Source organism: Henckelia pumila, chromosome 1, assembly GCF_033568475.1.
Source record: "Henckelia pumila isolate YLH828 chromosome 1, ASM3356847v2, whole genome shotgun sequence".
NCBI classification, from domain to species: domain Eukaryota; kingdom Viridiplantae; phylum Streptophyta; class Magnoliopsida; order Lamiales; family Gesneriaceae; genus Henckelia; species Henckelia pumila.
In genome coordinates, this window is record NC_133120.1 from 43,544,615 (window position 1) to 43,570,634 (window position 26,020).

Below are 26,020 nucleotides of genomic sequence, written 5' to 3' on the forward strand. Positions count from 1 at the left end.
AATTCTCGACGACCAAATGCTGCTAACACAGGGCTTGACAACTCTAAACGAATCTGTTCAGATACAATCAAAGATCAATTACCATGATCGACTTACAAGCCAAGTTCAACAACTTCAAAAACGGTTCAAATCTCCAAAACTCAAACCGACGGCATAACGGCTATAACTGAACAAACCGACAACGCAGACAGCAGTTCAATAGCGATATAACCTCATATCAAAGCCAATACAACCAAAACAAGGCAAACCCAACAAATATCAAAACCATAATTTTCGAAAAAGGCTTCCAAAAATCATAACAAATCTGAACGTCGCTCTATTTCAAAACCGACAGATAATAAACGATCAGAACTCTGTCTAGAACAACATACTCGAATCTAGAACGATTCTAACAACATCCAAAAACTAGAATGTATCCGATCGTAGAAGAACTTACAATATAACAGAGCTCTCACTGCAGTGATCGATAATCTGCCTTCAGAAATAAATTCCAATGGCCGGATCGAGCTCGGACTGGATTCTGGGAGCTTGGAGAAATGTTTAAAGCGTTTCAATGGAGGGGAGGCGGCTAAGGGAAGGTGATGAATGAATAATACAAGTAATTTCCCTTATAAATATCTAATAAAACCGATATTTGCGTTTTAGTCCCTGAAAAATCCAAAATTTGCAAAAAAGATCCTGATCAAAATCAAGTCGGCTCGTAAACTCTGCAATCTCTGATTAACTAAAATAAACTCATTTAAGATAAAAACGGGGCGTTACACATTCTCTGCTGTATCAATTTCACTTTCTCAGTCATCTGTCTAATCATATCTGGCCCTAACTCAGGTACCTCAGAAACAACATCCCAATACAAAGGCGATCGACACTTCTTCCCATATAATGCTTCAAATGGTGCCATCTCTATACTTGTCTGATAACTGTTGTTATAAGAAAATTCCACAAGTGGTATAGAATTTTGCCATGTAACGCCAAAATCAAGTACTACAGCTCTAAGCATATCCTCAAGCGTCTGAATAGTTCGTTCAGATTGACCGTCAGTTTGAGGATGGTAAGCAGTACTCAAATGTAAACGCGTACCTAGAGCTTCTTGTAGACTATGCCAAAAGTGCGAAGTAAACCTCGGATCTCGGTCAGATACTATCGACTTTGGCACACCATGTAGTCTTACCACTTCTCGAATATAGAGATCCGCCATTTGATCATGACGATAAGTCATTCGATAAGGAATAAAGCACGCAGATTTCGTCAATCTATCGAAGATCACCCAAACAGCATTGCATCCTCGAGATGCTCATGGAAACTTCGTTACAAAGTCCATGGAAATGTGGTCCCATTTCCATTCAGGAATCGATAAACTCTGTAATAAGCCACCCGGTTTCTTTCTTTCAGCTTTTATCTGTTGGCAATTCAAACATTTAGATACAAATTCAGTCACATCAGACTTCATTTGTTTCCACCAGTACTGACTCTTCAAGTCGTTGTACATCTTTCTGCCTCCAGGGTGAACACTGAAGCGACTACAATGGGCTTCTTTCAAAATATTCTATCTCAAGTCTGCAATATCGGGAACAACTATTCGGTCATTCACATACAAGATATCATCATCACTAACCTTGTACTCAGACTGATGTCCCGATCGGATCATTTCAATCGATTTCTGTACATTCTGATCGGCTTTTTGTGCTTCTTTGATACGAATCAATAACTCTGGCTCAGCACTGATTGCATACACTCTCATCGGCCTTCTATCTGTCTCAAATACATACCCCGAAATACAACAATCTTCAATCAAATTAGATACACCTATCGTAGACAAGGATAAAGCACATACCTTTCTACTTAGGGCATCCGCTGCTGCATTAGATTTTCCCGGATAGTATTTGATTTCACAATCGAAATCCTTCAACAAATCAAGCCATCGTCGTTGTCTCATATTCAACTCAGATTGTGAGAACAGATACTTCAAACTTTTATGATTAGAAAAGATTTCAAACTTCTTGCCATATAAGTAATGTCTCCATATTTTCAATGCAAAGACGATTGCAGCCAATTCAAGATCATGAATCGGATACCTGACTTCATGTGGTTTCAGTTGTCGAGAATCATAAGCGACAACATGTCCTTTCTGCATTAAAATACATCCCAAACCCTGGTGAGAAGCATCACAATAAACAACAAAATCACCAGTACCTGTAGGGATTATTAGAACAGGCGTTGTAGTCAATCTCTTCTTTAGCTCGATAAAACTCCTTTCACAAGCCTCAGACCATATAAATGGTGCATTCTTCTGTGTAAGCTGTGTAATAGGCTTCGCTATCGAGGAAAAATCTCGAATGAATCGACGATAATAACCTGCTAAGCCCATAAAACTTCGAATTTCTGGCACAGATGTCGGTCTTTGCCAACTGATCACAGCTTCAACCTTACTCGGATCCACGGAAATGCCATCTCCTGAAATTACATGACCAAGAAAAACAACTCGCTGCAACCAAAACTCACATTTGGATAACTTGGCATATAATTTCTCTTCTCTTAATATTCTCAATACAGTTCGGAGATGATCAGCATGTTCACACAGATTCTTAGAGTATATCAAAATATCATCGATAAAGATAATCACAAAGTCATCTAAATATCTTTGAAATACTCTATTCATCAATCCCATAAAAACTGTCGGTGCATTCGTTAGACCAAAAGGCATGACTATGAATTCATAATGGCCATACCTGGTTCTAAATGCAGTCTTAGGAATGTCTTCGTCTCTAACCCTCAGTTGATGATATCCGGATCGTAGATCAATCTTCGAATATACCGACGAACCCTGCAATTGATCAAATAAATCATCGATACGAGGTAAAGGATAACGATTCTTTACCGTTGCTTTGTTCAATTGCCGGTAGTCAATACACAATCTCATCTATCCGTCTTTCTTTCGAACGAATAATACCGGAGCACCCCATGGGGATACACTCGGTCTGATATATCCTTTGGCCAACAAATCTTCAAGTTGGTCTTTCAGTTCTTTCAGTTCAATCGGTGCCATTCGGTAAGGTGCTTTCGATATCGGTTGTGTACCTGGCATCAATTCAATACCAAAATCTACCTCTCTGTACGGTGGCAATCCTGGAATCTCGTCAGGGAATACATCTGCAAACTCATTCACCATCGGTATATCCGTCAATGTCGGACTAGTCTTCAGTATATCGACTGCATAAATAAGGAATCTTTTCGCCCCTTTCTGTAGCAAGTCAGTCATAGAAAGAACAGATATCAAAGGAATTCTGGCTCGTGATCCCTTACCATAGAATTTCCACTCATCAGTCATATCAGGCCTGAACTTCACAATCTTTTGAAAACAGTCCACTGTGGCTCTGTACTTGGTTAGCATATCGATACCGATTATGCAATCAAAATCAGATAAACCAAGAACAATACAGTCAAGCTCAACTTCATTACCTTCGTACTGTAGTACACAATTTTTAACAGACTTCACTGATACTATACCTTTTCCCAACGGTGAAGATATAGACACTACAGTAGCTAATGACTCAACAGGCAATGAATAAAACGTAACAAATTGTTTAGATATGAAGGTATGCGACGCACCAGTATCGAATAAGACATAAGCAGGATAACCAGAAAGAAAACAGTTACCTGCAATCACATCGTCCAGTGCTGCTTGTTCTTGCTCTTCTGTCAATGCAAACACTCGTGCTTGTTGCCTGGGAGGTTGATTCACTGTCTGACCTCCTCCTCTACTCGGTGCTGCAGGCTGTGGTAGAAAAAAGTGAACAGAAGATGTAGATTGACCTACTGGTCTCGATGATCCCGCACCCTGTGCACCTTCAGAACCTCGTTGTGGACACACTCATGAAAAATGTCCCATCTTGTTGCAATTGTGGCAGCTTCCAAATACACCTCGGCATTGTTCATTGGTATGGAGACCACCGCACTTGGTGCAACACACATCAGACTTCTGTCCAGCCCTAGACTGTCGGGAACTACCTGAACTCGAAGAACTACTACCACGAGATCTCTTGAACTGTTTACTCTTGCCTTTGAAGAAACTTTTCTTTCCACTACTGCTACCTCCAGCTTCAAATCGAGGTGGCGGTGGAATCTGTGACTGTTCTTGAGACTGTCTCACTGGCCGTGGCACAAACTGTGCTCCTCGTTGTTTCAGTATCCCTGCTTCTGCACCCTTTGCTCGATTCAGAGCATCAGCAAAGGTATTCGGTCTTCCCGAATTCACAAGTGTAAATACTTCAGGATTCAAGCCATTGATAAATTGATCGGCTTGAGCTTCATCACTAACAGCGATATGTGGAGCAAACTTCAACATGCTAGTGAACTTTGCAACATATTCTTCGATATTTAACTGTCCCTGTTGCAAACTCGCAAACTCTGCTCATTTGTCCTTGCGATAAGACACAGAAAAGAAACGCTGATAAAGCAGTTCGAAATAAAGACCAGGTAATAACAGTACCTTGGTTCTTCAATGCTTTCTTCGTCGCTATCCACCAACTCTTGGCAAGTCCATGCAGTTAATGAATAATCAGTCTCACACGACGATCATCTGAATAGTCAATAGACTCAAATAACTGCTCAATATCTTCCAGCCAATTCTCACATTCCACAGCATTCTCAGTTCCTTGCAACTTTGGTGGTTGGAATGACTGGAATCGTTTCAGAAGTTTCTCCATTGGATTAGCATCACTGAACTCATCAGTAGAAGTACTACCCTGTCCATGTTCAGACACTGTCACTAGGACCTGTGCAGCATTTGTTTGTTCAGGCTGATTCGTATCCAACGTATGTCTAACTCTCGGTGTTGGTCGGGGAGGCATATCTGATTATCAAACAGATTAGTGTACAGTTCAATCTCAATTACAACAAGTCTGTTACAGTCCACATTGCCTTCATAAAAGATCGAGTTCCGATTCATCCTCATAATACATGCTATTACTTCAATCAAATAACCAGATAGCATGTAATTCAACCCATTATATAGCATATTCTTCGCAAATTATCACAGCATCATGTGACAATTTAATATCTATAATCAATCAATCATATACCATACAATTATGCAAGCAATAAATAAATCAGAATAGAAGACTCGATCTACCCCGCTCATCTAATCTCAGTCCATACCACCTGTTGTGGGGACATCGGGTTACAAATCTCATCTTAGGGCAATTAATGAACAATTAACATTCATTAAACATCAATTAAATAAACCAAGAGCCAAGTAAAAAAAAAATTTAAAATTTCAGTGTCTCGCTCGATCGGGGAAAAACACCCGATCGAGCGAGCACAATTGCTCAGCTCTCGGATGGCAGTATAATTTGGCCTCGCTCGATCCGTCAACTACTGCGGATCGAGCGAGCCAAAAACTCAAATCTCTGTTTTGCAAAATACAGGGCTCGCTCGATCCGTCAACTTCTGCGGATCGAGCGGGCTTCAAATTCCAGAAAATCTGCAGATTACATTTTGCTGTCAAACTCGAACACTATCACTTCCAATCACCAAATTCGATCCAAAACATGATATATCAACTCCAAAACATGCATCTACATATAAACAAGGTCATAAGCATTTATACATGCATTTCATTACGTCAACAAGTCGGCTAAAGATCGTAAACGACAACAACTATATCAAGTTTCATACATGTCTTCCAAAACCAACATAACTAAAGTTTAGTGCTTCTAAAGTTAAAGACATCATCTACAACCCAAGTTCTCACGTGCTAGACTCTCTCCCAGCTGTCAATGACGTCAATGACTAGCTCCTGCCCCATCTGTTGTCATGCACACATACAAAACAAGACAACAACCGGATAAACTCCGATGAGAAAACATTCTCAGTATAACCAACATATAGAAAGCGTTAAATAAATCATCTTGACTCTATTTAAACTCGATTCAACAAATAGAGTACGTAAACGCTTTACAAACGAATTGATTCACATAACTTCAAAGCCATTAAGATTCATAACTGATCTTGACATGGATATCCATCTAACGAGTTCGTAACCGACTCGCAAATTAGGTTAACAGCAACCTTGGCATAGAATCAATTCAATATAGCATCATATCAACTCGAATATAAAGATTCACTACCTGTGATGGATCGAAAACATCACAATCAAATCAAAAACATAAACAAGTATGTGGTTTTTGCGGGCCAACTCAAGATTAGTCGTTCTTGAGTTTCAAAGTCCCTACTTCGCGATGTCGTCATTATACCTTCGTTTATCTCGGTTCTGAACTCCTCAAATCTGAAGGATACAACCAAAATACATATATCAACTTCATTTCAATCTATCATTTCAGAAACGAGTCAAAACCATCAATAATACATCAATCAATCGCATTTCAAACCTCAATCCACTTTCTTCGGTTCAAAGTCGTTGTCTCGAGTCGTTGGCCTTCCAAACTCAACTGAAACGAAAGAATAAAATTCCATAACATTCAAATCATCAAGATAAGTGTTTCAGCTTAGCTATCGAATATCAAAACAGTCCAAAAACTCGATTAAACGGCATAGCGATTGAAAATCGGTAACCGACGTAATCCCAAAACCATTTCTAACTTCAAAACCCAATCATACGTATATTCCAAATCAATAACCAGCTGATATATCATTCAAATCTTCATCTCAATAGCTATAAAAATCGATTAACATGCTGGAATCAAGATTGGATACAAATAACACAAACTCATCAATCCGGTTTCGATATAGAATCGCATAAACGTCGATAAACATAATCGAAAACTCAACATCTGATATCTGCCCTTTATTGATTTCGAAATCCATATAACACAACATAAAACCTACACGAGATCGAATTCCTCGTCGTAAGGATTCCAGAACAATTTACGAAATTGAAATCGGATAACCGGAGCAAAAGTTATAAGGATTTGAAGATCGAAAAATCAAAAGAAACGAAAGATATCGGCTTGCTCTGGTCTTCAACTTCTGAATTGTCTAAGGCATGTACACGTATCATGCTGATAAAAGAATTAACATCAGATAACTTTCAATCAAAATTGCACTTTAGTCCCTCAATTCTTCAATATTTGCAATTTGGTCCTCAGCCCTTATTTTAATTCAATTTCAATCCTAAATAATTTAAGAATATTAGAATTTAAATCAAAACTCTAAATATCCCCAAATTAAATATACTTGGATTAAAATCAAATTAAATTCGGATTAATATAATTAATCCCGGGCCTTACAGAATTTAAACATACTGACCTTTGGGAGATGTTGCGGCCAGGTGTGGCAACACCTCCGGCAACACCTAAAGGATTGAATTGCATCAGCTTCTTTCTTTCCATCAAAGCTGTCAGGGATGTGTGGCTTTCTTCTTCATTATGTTCTTTATCTTCTTCAGAATCTTCACCACTCAAGTCAAAGATGTTTTCATCCCTTTTCGAAGCCTGTTTGCACATTCAATGGCATAATGACCATAGCCTTAACATTCATGACAATACACCGTGTCAATCTTCTTTGCAGTAGGCTCTTTCTCTCCTTCCAGCATAAGTCAAGGCTTTTGAGGATCAGGAAACTTCCTTGATGATTGATCATGCCCGCCTATTTTCAGAGTTTTGTTAGCAGCCGAAAAAAGTGAAGCTTTGAGTTTCTGATCGATCTTCTTTGTCTCCCTCATTTTCTTCAGATAATCACAGAAATTCTTTGTGATGAGTGACAACGAGTCATCTCCCAAATCCGATTCAAAGACTTCTTGAGGTTTGAAGAATGAGTTTGCTGTTGTTGACTCCATAATATTCCTAAAAAAATAATCCAAAATCAGCTCTTAGTGTATCAAGAGTAGGCTCTGATACCACTTGTAAGGGATATCATGGCTCATAAAAATTATCATAATCAGATGTTGTCACTAGGTGTTGACAACATCCTACACAACATGCAGCGAAAATATTAAAACGTGAATAGTAACAGCAAATCAACAATAAAAATACTCAAGAGTAAATATGCACAATTACTAAAGTAATAAAAAGTTGCACATACAAACAGATTCAGATGTTGTCACAAGGTGTTAACAACATCTTCAATAACACCTTGATTAACATGCATCAGAATTTTTGAAAGCATGAATAAAATAAATAAACAACCAAATAAATCAGACTCAAATATTTAAGCAAAAGTATAAAATACTCTTGCAGCGCCCCAGGGCAAAACTTTCACTAGAAAACAAATCAAAGAGTTTACAAAATCCTAAAACTAGTGAATTATTTCAAAACTCAATTTTCTCAAGAACGAGTGAGAAAATAAACAAATAAAAGCATCTCCTAAAATTCTATACGAAATAAAATAAATAAACAGAAATACGGAGATGAATCCTTGATGCCGAACACACGAGAGCAACACTCTTGAATCTTCAATGCTCTCAAATCTTCAACGACAATCAAGTAGACCACGACCAATGGTTGTAGAAACGAGCTTCAAATATGTATTCTGAATTCTCGTGATGTACGCTTAGAAGCTCTCTAGAAAATCTCACTTGGTCGTGTCTTTTATTTTGTACGCTCAAATCCTCATCTACGGCTTGATCTCTATTTTCTGCGCTCTCTCGTTTTTCTCCAAGCCACCGATCTCTACGTCCTCTTCTTCTATTTAAGCGTGTACAAATTTTATCTCCAAAAAGAGTCTTGATCTTGTTTTCTTAATTCAAACTTGAATCTACAATGATAAGAAAATAAAGATAAGTTAGAAGATAGATATATATTATGATAAGTCCAAATATATCTCCTACCAAAAATATCAAACGACTAAATCTAGTTATTTAATATAAGATAATTCCTATCATAATTAAACAAATCAATCTTATCTTAAATATAGGAAAATTATATTATATCAATTCAAAACAATTCCTAATTTAAAATATTTCAAACAATAAGATATTTAAAAAGATCTAAACTTCAAGTCCAAGAAACCATATTTTAAATCTTGGAATATTATATTATCTCAATTCAAATCAAAACATTTTCTAGTTTAAAATATATCAAACATATAGATAGAAAACACAATATTAACTATCAATCCTAGAAAGGCAAAACACAATATTATAATCTTTCAAAACATGGAAATATATCAAGTAATAATCATTCCTTTCATTTTGGTTTTAAAATAAAAATCATGGTAGTTCATTCATTTTGATAAAATTTGATTTAAGTTTAGTTTTTTGGTTTATCCATCTGTTTATTACATTAATTTTAATTTCAAAGCAGAAAAATGGGTTATTTAATGTGGTCAACCGATTTGTTTTGCTATAATATTTTCTCTGATGCATATTACCTGACTATGAACCCACATGACACGAGTGTAAAAAAGTGAGTGTTGCAATAAAACGGCGATATGTGGTCTTTCGTGGAGTTATCATGTAGATGTACTTCAACAATTTTACTAAATATCTTTGTATGCTAAATGTCTTCTGTGTCTGAAAGAGAGAATGGTTGATGCCCACATGGGTACATGTGTTTTAGAGTCTCAAACAAAATTGAAAGTGGTAAATTTATACTGTAAAATAAATTTTTGAATGTTTGTGCTTATTCAGTTATTTGTTGTTATTTATGTTCCAACTTTTATACGATACTTTGTGCTTAGATTAATCTTTTTATTCAGAATTCTTCTGTCGATGTTTTCCAAGGACACTTTGAATTTCGTGGATACTTTGCGTGCTTGAATCAAGATAAATATAAGTGTTTGAAATTTAACAAGAGTGCTTTGAATTTTGTGGGTTCCTTGCATGCATGAATTAAACCAATATATGTGTTTGAACTTTGACAAGATTTAAATCAAAATGTGTTGTGGTAATTAAATTTTCCATGGATTATTTCATCAGCCACCGAAAAAACACAGAATGGACTCCTTCAATGATGTCCCTTGCCTCCAGCTTTCTTTTGAGATTTGGCCAATGCCTGATACATTAAGATCGATAATGGTAAATATTCAATATTCTCTGCTCTATGTAGGAGAATATAATATAATTGTGTCTTAATTGTTTGACACTTAACAAAATCCAAACATCCTAGCTCAGAACATGCATTATATTTTATTCTTGCAATGTAGGAACAATTTTTTACAAGATTTTCTTTATGTCATCGGCTTGCACTTCGTACTTAATGAACTTATTTGAGTTTTTTAGATGAATATTTTAAAGCAAGAGAAAGGGGCAACTGTTATTCAAAAGTATGCATGTTTTCAACATCAAGAGAGGAAAATCTAAAGGTTTAGGTATCAATTATAGTGGTTAGGAGACAAAACTAATAATGTTTCATTTTTTTTCCAGATATTATTGATTATTTTTCCCTTTACGACCCATTATATCATTATTCATACCAAAAAAACAAAAACAAAATTTTCAAAATAGTGGAATACGTCATTTTGAGGAAATAATAGTAGTCAACATTTAGTTGTGGAAATATCTTTATTGGTATTTAGGTACTTTATATTGATGTATATTCTATGTTTGCATAATAAAATAGGTCGGTTGAACTTGAGGTTTTAATAGCATGCAAATGAGATTACTCTGTGTTTGAGGAGTATATGGCTTTCAATTACTTTTTATTTATTATTTATTTATTTATTTATTTATTTATTCTTCTATGTTTTAGGCAAGATCACAACCTGATCCTTCACAAATGTACTTACCAGCAGGTTTGTGAGTTTTTCCCCCTTATCCCTTCCACTCATGGTATACCCTAAGTATGCTTCAAGATTACAATGAACTTAGGAACATTTATTTTACAATATTTTCTATTTGTCTTGCATTTTTTGTGTATAATTATGGCTTGCTCAATGCAGTTAATTAACTTCTTTGTTTTTTTTAGATGAATATTTACGTGCAAAGAGAAATGAGGAAACTTTGATTCAAAATTATGCATATTTTCAACTTCAATAGAGGATAATCTAAAAGTTTGGGTAACAATTGAAGTTGTTAAGAGTATACAGAACTGACCGTTGGTTTTCAACTTGCACAATTTAAGTGATAAGTCATGACATGCAAGGTATGAACTCTATTATCTCTTTGATTTGAGATGTTGATGTTTGTTACCATAAGTCTGCTAAAATATTGCTGAAACTTTATTTTGAGAGGAAAACGCATAGAAGGCAAAAATATATTCCCAAGGTTAAGATTATCAAATGGCATTCCAATGCATTTGTGGGACAAACACATTTCTCTATTCATATAAGATATCCAATTCAAGCCTGTTGTTAAATGTCATAAAATTTAAAACAAACTATAGAGTGTTGACTGGTATAGTACAAGTCAAAATATAAATTATCATAACAATTCACATGACTTAACTCATCTAAGATTGCTATGAAAATCGTGGAATATGAGAATCTTATCTTAGTTCTAAATTTCCAAATATGGATGTCTATACAGGTTGAAACCGATTTATTTGTTGTCTTAGTGGTTCATGGACTTCGTAAAAGTTCATAACCCATTTACAAATCATCAATTTTTTGTGTGTGTATTTTCCTTTTCTATTTTTCTCATATGATGCTTTTTCTATTTCAGTAATTTGGGGGACCATCATTGAACCTTATTATTAATTGTGGTGATAATTTTTTGTTGATTTAAATTTTGTTTTGCTAGTAGTTAATTTTTTTGTTTTGTTCTTCTCGGATCTTAATTTTTTTTCTTTCAATCTCAGCACGTATATATACTCTAATCTGTAATTCTATATACTGGATTCGATTGAATTTTATGATTTGTAATTCTCTAAATTTATTTATCATGATCTTCTCAAACTTGGTAGTTCTTTACTATTGTCTTTAATGCATGAGACTAATTGTAACATGGTCGATTTTTTTTCTTTCCAAAATAAATAGTTTCAAGAAAAAAGGTTCAACTACTATATGAATCCATCAAACACGCTTTTTCTGGAATGAGAGTGACTGATCTAAATTACATGTGTGACTTTCTTTGATGAGATAGTTTAATTTAACCCCAAGTTTCCACTTACTTAGGCTTGAATATTTATTGTTGTGGAAAAAGGAGAAAAAATGTCCTACAATTGAGAATACCGAAAATACCAAAGGATGAAGGCATCATGGCATTTACGGTTGTGCATTTACACCTAAGCGTGTTTGTCAAATTTTTTTCGTTACACACGCAACGCGTGTGCCACGGTTGCTAGTTCAAATAATTGTTCAACAAAATAAATCGAGTCGAAACAATTGAACCGTTTAAATAAAAAATTTAACCGCATCAAAGTAATACGATTTGGATATTTGATTATATAATTTTAAAATCGAAATAAAATTTAGTCAAACCGAATGCATCCATCATGTATATCAATTCAAACACAACGCATAGTAAGTTGAGTAATTTGATCAAAAAGTGGAAATGATAAATGTTTTGGTTTACTAAAATGAACGATAGAATAGTAATGTTTAAAGGTAAATCTTGTAAATATTGTGTTCTTGTGTTGAAGGATATTTCTCAATAAAGCTTCAAGGTTTACGTAAAAAAAAAAAAAAAAAAAAAGGTAAAAAAAAATATTTAATACAAAACAATACAAGGAAAATATTTATGTTTTGGAGGCGTTTATCTAATTTTTTTTAATGAGAAATAATAAATTAATAATCGCAGGTTTAAAAAGATTATCCCAACCCGGACCATTGCATATAGTTGTCCTGCTGTTCAATTTCCTACATCAATGACGTGTCCTGCCATCTATAACCATAAATAAATCACAAAAACTTTATATAAAATATAAACTAACCAATGCATTACTCGTCTTGTAAGATGATATCGAATTTATATACAAGACATCAAATTTATATATGTGAGACAAATCAATTTGATCAAGACGTCGACACCGTCCACTTCTAGAAATAGAAATCCAAGCCCATGAATAAATCCAAATAACTTACAACATACCATCTCGATGGTTTTTTTTTTATCATAAATTAATTAGCAGAGGATTTTCAAATTCAACAATGTTAATGAAGTTTGAATTCAATCAATGTTCTATCATTTGAAACTTGAAGTTTAAATCTTTCCCCAAATTCATTAAGACATTCACATTGGATGAATCCACAATTTATTTTAAGGATATACAACATTCATCTATATAATTTTTTTTTTAAAAAAATAACAGACGAATTAATAATAAGAACATAAAAGTTTAGAAAAGCACAACGGAAGTATGAACACATATCAAGTTATCCACTTAATATTAGGCTCCACCGGACTGCAGGAAAGTAAGCACAATGTTCGATTGTAAGGCAACACCACAAAGTTCCACACATCCAACGTTAAATTATTATAGAAAAGGATTCGAGATACACTATACAGTAGACCTACAATCCCGCCAAGATAGATAATAAATACTACGCACGCGTTCTGTATCTAGAGGTCGTCGTGCATCTGCCTGACTACAAACTTCACATGCTCCTCTTGAAACACCGAGATCAAGAAACTCGGTTCAGCATTAGCTTCTGCAAATCAATAAATAAGCTGTATTAGTTAATTGGAATTCAATAAATAGCACGTAGCCAGCCTATAAATGGTAATAGTAACAGAGGACGTATTAAAAAGTATAATGTATACTGGAAAGTGGAAAGACTATTTGCTAGTCTGAATTGACTCGCATAAACGGGCCATGGCAAACAATCGATCAATTACCAAACTTGAAATAATAGAAGGAAAGGGTTCGAGTTATCTAAACCATTGAATCGAGTTATCTTAAGAATGGGACCTTGTAACCGAAAGATAGATCACACAGGGAGCATCCATCCAGTTCCTAGTCCTAAAGAACTGACATGCCGCAATCATGGAGATTAAAGGGGAAAAAACCAGAAAACTGAATTGATATAACACAAATCTCAAGAGAATTAAGCCAAGAATAGTGAGAGCAATTAACAGAACTTTGGTTTCTAGCTGGCACATATGCTAGAAATTATGTGGATACCAAACCTGCTTAAGAATCTGCAGGTGGCGGAGGTTGTTGCGGCCACATTGGCTGACCCATATAAGGAGGTTGTTGACCGTAAAGAGCAGGATCCACAGGCTTCCCCACGAACATCCCTGGAGTGCCAACTGGTGGTGCAGCTGGTGGTCCCATATAATAGTAAGGAAGCCCTTCAGTAGGAGCTCCAACAGGAACTGGTCCTCTCGGCATTGATGCAAGAACCTCATCTTTCAAGTCCTCCCGAGGTACAATGTCAACCAAGAAATCAAATATGTCGGTCCTTGTAATTGCTGCAGCAATATCATTTTTCTGGAGCGTCCTCCTTTTGTTCTCTTCAGTGTGATTCCATGCACGTAGTGTCAACTCAAGGATGAACATCTCACAGGCTCGTGCAAAGATAACCGGTGCTTCAGCTGAGATCATCCTAACATCTTCATCAGCTTTCATTATCTTCTTGATTCTAGCCAGAGGCAGGCTATGGTTCTTAAAGTCGGTTACCTGATCAATGTCTTCATATTGGCTGGCCCAAAAATTTTGCAGTTGTTGCTGCAATTGCTGCTGCTGCTGCTGATGTATGTGCTGGTAGGCAAGATGATGTTGTGCCATCTGAGCTGGAGAGGCAGAAAGACCACCAGCTTGGGGAGATTGAATCGATCCAACCGGTGCTGGAGAAGAGGTTCCAGCCATTTGGTTGGCTGGATATGACATCATGCCATATGGCATCTGAGCAGAGGTACCCAACACCCCAATACCCGGCGACTGTCCATTTCCTTTCTGCTCCATTACAAATTATAATCTTCGGAAAACCTTTTCTCTTCAAACTCCCTAAAATCACCAGTAACACATGATAAGCATAACACTCTAAATTTTTAAAATTTTAAGAATTGAATTTCTGATTGACAGCCTTTATAAATCAAGGTTCAGCATCACTATACCTTCAGCAACACGGGACATGGGAGTCTCCAATGTTGAATAATCAAGATTAGCCACAGAATAATTTTTTATAATGCTATCAAGAGACAAAGCATGAAAAGTGCTTAAAACAAAAAACAATGCCCCTGAAGCACAGAAATACGATAAAAAACAACATGAACCCTCCACATGATAAAACATTATAAAGCTGCATGATATGGATAAATAGCGTACTTCGGTGCTGCATAACTTTGAAACCAAACAACTAAAATGAAATATTCGATTGTGGTGGGATCCAAACGAAGTGCCAAATCTTAACAGAAAAATGGAAATTAAAGAGTTCTACAAGGAATCTGATACATTTCCAATTAAATAATCTGTGTTATGTTCATGTATCTTATCTCATATATATTGGCAAATTCAAATGGGTAAAATAAGGTAGAATTATAAACACATATGCATACCCCTTCAAGAAAATATACACATCTCTACAGCCAAGGAAAAGATGAAGAATAAAACAGTGTTATAATTTGCAAACCTGTGGAACATGCTCTTTTTTCTGGAAAACTATAATGTAAAGAACAAGAGACCTCAATTTCGGATATCTAAAACTCAGTTTGCATCTCATGCTTGGCAACAAATTACGTATTATAGAACTTAAAATCAAAGAAAAACTTACCACAAAGTTCCCAAGTCCAGTCAAATAATGCTTCCGCAAATTCTCACTCTGAAGACATAGATTGCTTCAGAGCTTCAAAATGGAAGTAATGGATGAGAATAGAACTAAAGGTTGCCCAATTTATCCTTAGTTTCCGAAAAACTAACATACGAGTCATTTCATAATGCAGACATGTCACTAAGAATACTTCAACCGTGTCTTGCATGCAACCACGGTAGTTAATGCACCAGCTCATTTACGAGAAATTTTTAGTTCGAAGTATTAAATGCTACCTAAACATTTAACTGCACGTTCCACGTATAAAGCACTCGAAACTGATCTCTTTGTTACAATTTCTTCAAGGACCGAGAAAACAAATTTATTTTCAACAAGTAGGACAATTATTTGGAAAACAGCTATCAAAGAGCACAAAAATTGAAAAAATCATCAACCAAGTGCTAGAATAAAAGGAGAAACTCTATCCCAAGGAACTAATCATGACAAAAAAGGATGGATATGTGCAAACCGCGATTGTAGAAAACTAGTCAAACATTTAACTGCATGTTCCGATTAGATAAAACTAGTTAAAATGGAATCAAATGCGTGCAAGTTACACCTTATACTTATTAATACTAATAATTTCCCCCCAGGTGTAAGAATTAGGACTCCTCACTGCAGAAATCAAAACTCATCTCCACGCTCCGTTTCTCTTCTGGCATACAAATAATCATACCAAAAATTCAACTCACTATACTTTGCAAGCATGTATAGCTACGTGCTATCATAGAAAAATAACTTACAACCGTTGAACAAAAATACACACAATCAAAGTCCATAAAAATCGGGAAAAAAACCCACAAACACATACACGGGAACAACCATAGTTGAGCAAAAAATCAAAATCAAATCTGAACCTTTTTCCGCAATAAAAATATATGAACGAGACATAAAACAATAACTTTTTGATTAAAAAAAACCGCAGTTTAATCGAAAGTCAAGCAAAAGATTAGGGTTTTTACCAGTAAGTTGAAGCTGGAACTTGTGATTGAATTGGGTTTTCCCGAATGAATCCCTAATTTGAATAAAGCGCCTTTGGAGGTCAAAGTTTGGTTTGCCAAACTAGATACTTGGTGAATTACCCACAATAACCCTACTCATATGCATTTAATGTCTAATTTGTATTTTAAATCAAATTATATATACATGTGCACCGCTGACGTGACATCCTTTACATATATATATATATATATATATGCTGCCCACCAACCGTGCCAACCTTTGTGCCCACCATGTATAAAACACTCAACTATTGTACATGGTGGACACAGAGGTTGACACGGTAGGTGGACAGCATAACAAAAATTTTATATATATATATATATACACACACCAATATTATAATAGTATTTGAGAGAAATTTTAGTAATCAAATTTTCAAAATTTTGTAAAATAAAAGTTGAGAAGTGCTTCTTAGAAATTATCTCAAACATTATTTATGTGTTAAAAACTTAAATCGAACTGCATATATTCTCTACGGGATGAATTTTATATTTAAATATATTAGATTGGATAGAAATAAAGATATCACTATTTTGGATAGAAATAAAGATATCACTATTTTGGTTGACCTTATTTAAACACTATATTAATTTTAATTTATGTCGAGCTCATGGATGGGATGAGGAAATCTAATCAAATGAAAGATAAAAAGTAACACAATTATTTTAATTGTTAATCCATTCTGATGTCACTCTGTCATGTTTCGGCTCAGGTCCACACTTGTGGAATTGCATAATGAACTCTTATATCAATTATTTAATATTTGTATTTGTTTTACGAAAATGATTAACCTAAATTATCATATAAATCCATTGTAACCCTATAAAACATTTTAAACTTTCATTTTTAACCAAATATGAAACAATAATATCACGAAAAAATCAAGCTCATTATCATTAATCAAATATTCATATACATGATCGACTCGAATACTACTCTACTAACTTTATCAACCATTTGCCCAATGAACTTTTTAAATTATGTTTTAAACCATTTTTATATTTTCATTCAAAGCACCTTTTGCAAAAAGTAGCACCCCACGTCCCCACGTTATGGTAGGCAAGCTTAAAGGCCCTAACCTATCTTTATCAATTTTTCAAATTTATTAAGTAATTACTCATTATTGTATTTCTTTCATCTTGAATTGCCATTTCCAAGAGACGTATATCATGACCACAATACATCATTATTTTGTAAAAATTATAGTAATAGTGTTAGTAAATTAGTAATACAAAACAAAAATTAAAACTTTCAACGAACTTAATTATTTATTATATTTTAAAAGAAACTTACAATTATTAAAAATCATGATAATTCATCACCTTGACGCACACGTCGTTAAACTCAAGACTTGTCCATGACCTCCAAACACACGTATGTATGTAATATGCAATTTTGTTATTTTAAAGTAGTATTCTATTTTGTCCCATAGCAAAATAATGAGGGTATTTTTCTGAAATGATACAAAATCTCATTAGATTATAAAAATAAATAATGGTGTGTCAGCTGCAATATCATACACGTAACTAAAACAAACAAAATAAAAAGCCAAAAGGAATAGAACATTATGGTTACACAATTTAAATTACTACAAGTGCAAAGTTATCCTATAACATCGAAGGCTTCTTCTCTTCTCTTCTCTTCTCTTCTCTTACTTTCCTTTTTTGAGTAATTTTTTAAGTACCATTTAGTCCTTGAATTTGTTAGACATAGGCGGCTTAATTTCATTCATATAATACTCCGCAATTGGGGTTCGCGGGATTGTGATTCATACCAATGAAAAAACACCAAAACACAAAAAGAAAAAGTGTGAAAACAAATCACAATCAAACCTAAATTAGTGAAGACTTTGCCAAATTAAAAAAGACGTCCATGTCCTTATTCATTTTTAACACTTGTGTCCTAATGGCACAATCAAAGCCCTTCTTGACACTAAAGCCAGAAACAAGACAACACACGAAGGAAAAAGAGGGATGTAAACCTCCAAATCTTACCCTTGGCATTTCAGTGAATATAGCTTTTTTTTTTTTTTTGAAAACCAGTGAATATAGCTCAAAATAACAATACATGCATTAGTAATGCGAGAATACATATAATTTTTCATCTCCAATTTTAGTACACGTATACTAAGAGCTGAACTCAACCCTGTGGTTCCTCTTCTGGTTCTTCCTCTTCTTGCAGAAGGTTTTCTCTATTGTCATGCGCCCAGAAGCCACGCACGTCTATTAACATGCTTGCTACCGTGCCACCTTGTTTACAAGCCAAAAGATCGGCCAATGAGATCATCAAAGGATCTGATGGCTTCACCATATCCCATATTTCATCTCTTACATCCTCGATGCACAGCTCGTAGTTCCCTCCCTCGATCCATTTTTGGTGCACATCCCTATTTTACACATGGCAAGGTATATTATTCAATGTAAGTAGTAGCCACCGGCCAGAACCAAAAAATATAAAATTAATCCTTATTTATTCTAAAATTATTAGATCCTCCACCAAAATTATTGAATCACTCCCATTCATCCAAACCCTGGATGGTGCACCTAGTGTGTCGACCTTGAACACCTTAGTTCATCAGAGTAATTGTGGGGCACCTCAAAAAATGTGGCATCACTTGTGACATACATGTATGGATAACAGAAGCACCACAAAATTTCCCCTCAAAACTTCCCAAAAAAAAAAAGATCAACATTGCAGTCACCAAGGAATCGATCCAAAGGTAACATAAATAATCTAAATGTTTTCCAGAAATAGTCTTTGCTCAAAAGCCACGAGCAGGAAGATTCTGTAGGGAAACATGAACGGTTTTTGATGTTACCCTTCTTTTCTTCCACTCATTTGCTTGGTCACGGGTAAATAAATCAAAAGAAGTTCAAGATTAGAAGTATATTAAACCCAAAAATTAAGTTTGATGCAAATATAAAAAATAAAAAAATAAACCAAAAGCATCTATCTTATCTCAAACTGAAGAATAATTAGCATTTACCTGAACAGTGTGTGTATGTCAGCGGTTGTAAGGAATCCCCTACCACCAAGATCAAGACACCTAAACAAATATGTTAATCCTTCGGTAGTGTCTTTGTTCTCTAGAGCCAGAACAAAATCAAGAAAACTCTCGAAATCCATCTCTCGAGCATTACCACCACCACTTTTTCCACGCCGGACATGCTCATCAAACACTATTTAGAACAGGACAAATTGGAAATTATTAAGTAAGAATAAAATACATCCGAGTGGGGGGACATTTCAAATATGATCTGGTTAATTTTCTATAAACTAGTGTTACCTTTTCTTTTAAATCCATATCCTTCACATTTGCAAAAAAGCAAAGTACTGTGTATATTAATACTCAAAAGTCAAAAACTATTACTACATGGTCCAATGTACGAACAATGTAAATAAAAGAGGTCATATTTTAAAACTGAAATTTGTAGGAAGAGTTATATACCAAATTTCTCCTTTACATAGATACAAATAATGGTCAAAAAGACATTTCCTCACTTTTTTCTTTCAATTGAAGAAATAAATTAGATTTAAACAACGGAATCAAATTGTAAAGGAATTTCATACTGAAACAGGAGACAGAGGAAACTCAAGTTGGGTTCTACCTCTCTCAATAAAAATATCTGTCAATGTCCCATCAGCATAATCTCGAAGCTCTTGTTTGCTCAACGTTCCATTCATGTCTTTATCAAGGGCAAGGAACATGTCTGCAAACATCACCCATAGGGTCTGTAAGCTAATGTATTGACTAAAATACAAAGAAAAGAAGGAACTATAAACAATCTATCAGCAATTAACATATAATCACATAGACCCTAATTCAATGAACACCAATATATGAAAAATGCTCCAGCGTGAAAAGAGATTACAGCTACAGAGTAGAAATGGAAACAACTCAATTTTGAGTTGATTTCATTCCATCTCTGAGTTCACCACTACATCAAACCTTACAATTATGGTCAAAATCTACTCGACCAAGATCAGATAAAGAATAAGATGTTTCATGAAATATAGCTCCAGATATCAATATGATCCCAGAGAAGAGAGTCAGAGCAAAATGATGAAGCTCAACAATTCATTAGAAATAAGAAACATGTCCCACAGTACAGGTTCTAACCACATATGCGCTGAGCAGAAGTCAAAGAGAACCAATTTTCTGCTTGTTCATTATCAGTAACTTCTTCCTCACTTTCCTAGTGCGGATAAAAACAGAAAACAATTATAATGGAACAAACATCACAAGACAAGTTTAATTTTGTTTACTATATTCAAACATTCTACCTGGTGAAGTTCCATCAATTCCTGGAGACAATTACTGAGTAGGACTTTTTTTATGCATGCCTTACCTGTTGTCATCGAACACTGTTATACGCGAATAGAGCCAAATTATTTGAGATGATACAAGGTAAAGCAATTGAGTGCAAACCTCGTTTATGAGGATCACAAAAGAAGAAAAACTTGTGCGCAGCTATGCGACAATACATCTGCACAAAAGCTGTCGGCATATCCCGCAGTTGTGCCAAATTACGAATAAGACCTCCAATATATGATTCCATTTCCTTATTTTCGTAAAAGTGAAAAGAAATAAACACGTATAAAGATCACCAAATTATGGTAATTAGAACATAACATCACGACCATGTTGCTGAACTAAATGCAAAATGCTTAAAGGCACAATAAACATACATGAGGCTGGAGAAAGCCATCAGAATCCTCGTCAAGCTCACTCATATCAATTCTGGCTTGAGTAAGCGAAACCTGGAAAGGAACAAAAGTAAATTACAAGGTTTCTTTTCATTCATCTATCACTCTTTTTTCTAATTGTTGAAAAGTAAAATCCTTATTGAATTTTTTCCCCCCCTTTAAAAGGGGCTCGCACATGTTCTGAATTATCTCCCGTGAATAATCCACCAGCATGAAAAGTTTTCAGTGTTAATTGAGTACCAGTAGGTTTGCTTTGTTGGTGGGTATATATAAATTCCAACAATTGGAACCATAAAACCCAAATATGTGATATAAAGGGAGGAGGCAGTATTAACACCATGCTAGTCTTAGAGGAGAAATAGCACTTACAGTACGCATGACATAAAGATAGAACGGTAGGATGGCAATTCTTCCCAGTTCATCTTTCTCAAACTTCATGAAATTTGAAGGACTGAAAAATCGTCGACATTTAGGGCCTATTTGTTCCGTACATACGGAGGCAATGTGGCAAAAGTCTTCATAGTTCATCTAAATAACGACAAAAAAAGGCAATTCAGCGTGTCTACATTCATTTAAATAGACAAGGTAATTATTAAAACAAAAACAAATCCAAAGACAAAGATGAGTAGAGAGATACTGGGTAATGGAATAATGAAAAGAAATATAATGTAACAGTGTGCCCAACAAAAAATGTCATACAATTATGTATTTTCTAACAAAAAAATAAAAAATTTACACGGGCATTCCACATGGGAACATAAACAATATAGCAAGATCATAATGCCATATATTTGAAGAAATAAAGAAATTTGGAATGCGATAAAGAACATGTGTGGGAAAAGTTCCACCACAGCAAATATTTCTAACATGGAAGAAAGGAGTGAAAATTAGATAAAAACATTGCAGAAAATAATAACTCAAAGGAAACTGGATCTAGTACTCACCTTTTCAGCACCCGTGGCATCATCTATAACACAATTTTCCCTTAGGCATACCCACATAGCATCCAAATCATCAGCATTTAGTAACAGATCAGATTGTTTCTGACAGAGGATACGGCACTTTATCAGGCTCGGGCATGTCAATAAAATAGATACAACTAAGGAATCATATAAATTCATAAATGTTGTAGAACAAACTTTCTACTTACAAAGAGATATCTCCTTGACAAAAAAAAAACTTCAAAAAGTAATTCCAATACTCAATATCATGAATAAAAAGTTCTAATATCGGTAACGAACAGCTCACAAGTGAAAGTAAATACCTTCAGAAACCGATACTTTGCCAGTCTCTGTACCCTATGGCTGATGGAACCTTCTTCTGGTTTCTAAATAAAACAGGAGTAAGAGTGTTAAAGAAAGGCAATTTCAATTAACCCAAAAGAAGAACAAGACATGCATGATTGAGGATTATTGCAGAACGTTCACATGCAACAGAATCGATAATCAAAACCAAAAAAGACAAAGAAAATAGAAGAAGCCCTTGCTTAAAGTACGTAATCCAAAGTGTGGGATCGCGTGTAAAAAGCCAATATGCCATATAAACACAATATCTCAGGTGTGGGACGACATTTAAAGAATTAAGGAGATTATTATCTAAACATTGGAGTGTTTTTTTTTTTTCAATTATTTCATTTTCCATGAAACTTTCAATGGAATACCTTCTTGTAGAAACTTGGGATTGTGCCAGCCTCAGCGTTCTTCTGTTGCTTCTCTTTAAAAATTTCTAGCAAAATCCTTTTCGTTTCTAGTTCTGAAAAACAGAAATTGCTACTCTAAGATTACAAGGGTACTTCATATGCATTTGGTTTCATGTAAAAAGACTTAGGTATTTTTTGGGAGAGCTTCTAAAAAGCTGAGAAGTGCTTCCTAGAAGCTCTCTCAAACACTACCTTAGTCTACAACTGCACAGTATACTGATAAGATCAGATTACTTAGGCAAATCATATCCAAACAACCACAACACTGAGCCCATAGAATTGTGAGTTTGTGACGAGTGCTATGCTTGCCACTTAACTCACATCATGGATCTTTTGGTGTGCTGCAACATAGAGGGGATCCCCCTTGAAAAATAAAATTTCGTTTCCAAACATTAAGCGAGCTATAATAAAATATTTTCTGACAGATCAATTTCAAGAATCAAACCTATTTGAGCTTAAAACATATCCTTGTTTCCATTTCCTATCTTTCAAAACCAACCACACTTAGCTTCTACCAACAAACAAGTATATTGTGCTCATCGCTGTAGAATTTCTCCTCAGCAATTGATAAAACCATGTGGAAATTTTCATCTCAGTAATGCTGTGAAAATGCAAGCACTCGAGCCAAAAAAAAAAAAAAATTTATACTGAAATTCCATGACTCCTTAGTAACTGCTGCTAATTCGTACAACTAGAGCTAGAGGGGGAGAACAAACAAACCCATGAGGGCTTCGGACCCGAGGCCCGCCCCGGATCCGATATATCTGCGAATGTTCCGGACCCAAAGCATCGAAGAAGCCGGCGGAATTTTCCTCGCCGCAGACGTATCGTGACTTTCGCCATCACTTGATCCACTATACATGCTTCACTTCAAAAACCCTAAACCGCAAAGCAAGGCCAAATTCAGAGAAAAACGAACGCCAATTTCTTCAAAACGGCAATGGAGCGAATTCGGAAGCTCCGAAATGCTGAACCAACGAAGATAAAACGAAAAGCTCCGTAATTTGTACTCTGATTCTCTCCGGTTATTAGGAACAGAAGAAAACGAGCCCCATTTTGCAGATATTAAAAAAAAAAAAAAAAAATTTTGAAGTTATAATTTTTGATTTTTGAAAAAACTCTAATTTTGATCTTTTATTTGGTCATTCAAACACCTTTAATGGAAAAAGCACTTTTTTAAAAAAAAAATATGTTTTTTTGGCCTGACTTTTGATACCAAACGGAGCCGACGTGTCTAATTTTATTGGTTTTTTTTTTTGTTTTTGTTTTGATTTTTTTTAAAAAAAATTAAAAATAGGGCAGCTGTGGGCTGCTCAAAATTTTTCAAAAACCACCCGAACCGCCCGCACCACACTGCACCGTTGTATCTCATTTTTTTTAAAAATAACCGCGGTTAAGGAAAAAAAAGAAACCGCCCCGCCCCCACGGTGCGGTTATAATATTTGGCCAAAACCTCACCGTCATGTACAAGTTTATTTAGCTAGGGTTGTATTTAATAACGAGCACTATATACACCATAGGTTTCCTACTTTTGCTACCTTCACTCTCTCAACTCTCCTTCAATTTTTCCCCCTCTTTCTCTCTTGTTATTTTGTCGTTTGATTGTTATCTTATATAGTTTTATTTTGTTTATTATAGTTTTAATTCATTATTCTAAATAATTTGAATATTTCTATTTTTTTTCATTTTATTTATCATCCAAAAAAAACCGTAAAACGACCGCCACCGCTTAAAACCGTCCAAAACCGCGAAACCGGTTTTACATGCAAAACCGCAACTTAAAAAATAAAGTATAACCGAACCGCAAGTGGCAATTTGGTTTGAATTTTTTCGAAAAAACCGCAAAACCACACTTTGATCACCCTTAGGCAGATGACAGCGAATACCGCAAAACGCTACGAGTTATGGTTGATGATGCAAATAAATAAAAAGCAACGGACGCAGCCACAAATCATACTCAATCCCTATTACTTTTCAGCCTGATTCCCACGTTGAACCTCAGGGATTCATACATTAAATTGTTCCGTCAACTTTTAAAATCTATAAAAACATCTCGAATGGATTAATTTTTTTTGTTTTCACAACATCTGGATGTAATTTTTCTTGTGTATCCGTTTCTTTTTTATGCTTTTCGAGTCCAAAACTTCTCTCTTTTTTACAATTTTTTCTGTATGAAATTTCTACTTCAAAATGGATAGTATTGATGTTCTTCTATATTTTGGTGGTCATGTTATTGTCAAAAATTGTAACACCCCTGAAATCTCAAGTAGGAAAATAATTTCATGATTAAGTAAAAAACTAGTAGACATATCATAATGTGAAACTTAAAAACATAAAGACAAAGTGCATTAATTTATATTTTCATGCATTTTAAAGTCCATAATTATATTCATAATAATAAATTATATTTTTTTTTCTTTAAAATTTTTAACTGTATTATTTTTTTTTGGTACAATGATCGCTTTGCAGTTGGCTGATAGATATATTACATATCCGCTTGGAATCATTGAAGATGTTTTTGGTAAAAATAGATAAATTTATTTTTCCGGCGGATTTTGTTGTTCTAGATATGGAGGAGGATGCAAATATGCCACTGATATTGGGGAGACCATTCTTGGCCACTGCTGATGCCAAGATTGAGGTGAAGAGTGGTGATTTATCGATGGGTGTGGACGGCGAAAGAGTTATTTTTAACATATTCAAGAAATCAAGTAATCCACCCATCGAGGAATTATGCATGATTGAGCGAGTTATGAAGCTGGATGGCAATCCCAAACTTGTTCATGAGGTAGATTCAAAGAAGAATAATCCGAAGGTGCCAAAGAAGAAGAAGAGAACGAAGAAGAAATCAAAATTTAAAAAGATTGTTGAATATATTTGGAGTGTGAAAGCGAATGTGAATACCCTCAACAAAGCAGAACCGGGCTAGAATTGGATTACAGTCGGGCTATGGACTATAAACTAAGCGCTTCTTGGGAGGCAACCCAAGCTAGTTTTTTTGCGTTTTTTATTTTCTTTTAGTTGTTT

At 35.0% G+C, this 26,020-nt stretch overlaps 3 protein-coding genes across 8 annotated transcripts in view; 1 reads left to right on the forward strand and 2 right to left on the reverse strand.

Annotated features, from left to right (window-relative positions):
• The window catches only part of LOC140875265 (uncharacterized), a 50,962-nt gene extending 39,205 nt beyond the window's left edge, over positions 1-11,757 (forward strand). Inside the window, exons 3-6 of one of the 3 annotated variants that reach the window (XR_012148381.1) lie at positions 9,875-9,973; positions 10,647-10,689; positions 10,863-11,039; positions 11,558-11,757. Coding sequence is in view for 2 of the 3 variants with exons in the window: in XM_073278918.1 (XP_073135019.1) it covers positions 9,875-9,973; positions 10,647-10,689; positions 10,863-10,933 (213 nt within the window). In the remaining variant the exon portion in view is untranslated. Of the gene's footprint in view, positions 1-9,874; positions 9,974-10,646; positions 10,690-10,862 lie in introns of all 3 variants that reach the window. The other 2 variants (XM_073278919.1, XM_073278918.1) reach the window with 2 other exon arrangements.
• Positions 11,758-13,194: 1,437 nt separating this feature from the next.
• LOC140880613 (nuclear transcription factor Y subunit C-3-like) lies at positions 13,195-16,645 on the reverse strand. 4 transcript variants are annotated; one of them, XM_073285229.1, is made up of 5 exons: positions 16,548-16,590; positions 15,550-15,621; positions 14,894-14,967; positions 13,964-14,783; positions 13,195-13,485 (listed from the first exon to the last, which is right to left on the reverse strand). In XM_073285229.1, the coding sequence occupies exon 4, from the start codon at positions 14,739-14,741 to the stop codon at positions 13,968-13,970; it is 774 nt and encodes a 257-aa protein (XP_073141330.1). In that variant the 5' UTR covers positions 14,742-14,783; positions 14,894-14,967; positions 15,550-15,621; positions 16,548-16,590; the 3' UTR covers positions 13,195-13,485; positions 13,964-13,967. The 4 variants fall into 4 exon arrangements, with proteins under 4 accessions (XP_073141330.1, XP_073141323.1, XP_073141306.1 ...); XM_073285222.1 differs by lacking the exon at positions 14,894-14,967 and having other exon boundaries at positions 15,550-15,597; positions 16,548-16,635; XM_073285205.1 differs by lacking the exon at positions 14,894-14,967 and having other exon boundaries at positions 16,548-16,628.
• Positions 16,646-18,563: 1,918 nt separating this feature from the next.
• Positions 18,564-24,033, reverse strand: LOC140888929 (probable serine/threonine-protein phosphatase 2A regulatory subunit B'' subunit TON2). The gene is made up of 12 exons (XM_073296628.1): positions 23,714-24,033; positions 22,955-23,046; positions 22,559-22,621; positions 22,239-22,337; positions 21,664-21,822; positions 21,277-21,348; positions 21,017-21,149; positions 20,872-20,936; positions 20,708-20,783; positions 20,196-20,297; positions 19,574-19,766; positions 18,564-18,973 (listed from the first exon to the last, which is right to left on the reverse strand). Exons 1-12 carry the CDS (start codon positions 23,853-23,855, stop codon positions 18,727-18,729), a joined length of 1,443 nt encoding a protein of 480 aa, XP_073152729.1. The 5' UTR covers positions 23,856-24,033; the 3' UTR covers positions 18,564-18,726.
• Between the last annotated feature and the right edge of the window lie 1,987 nt (positions 24,034-26,020).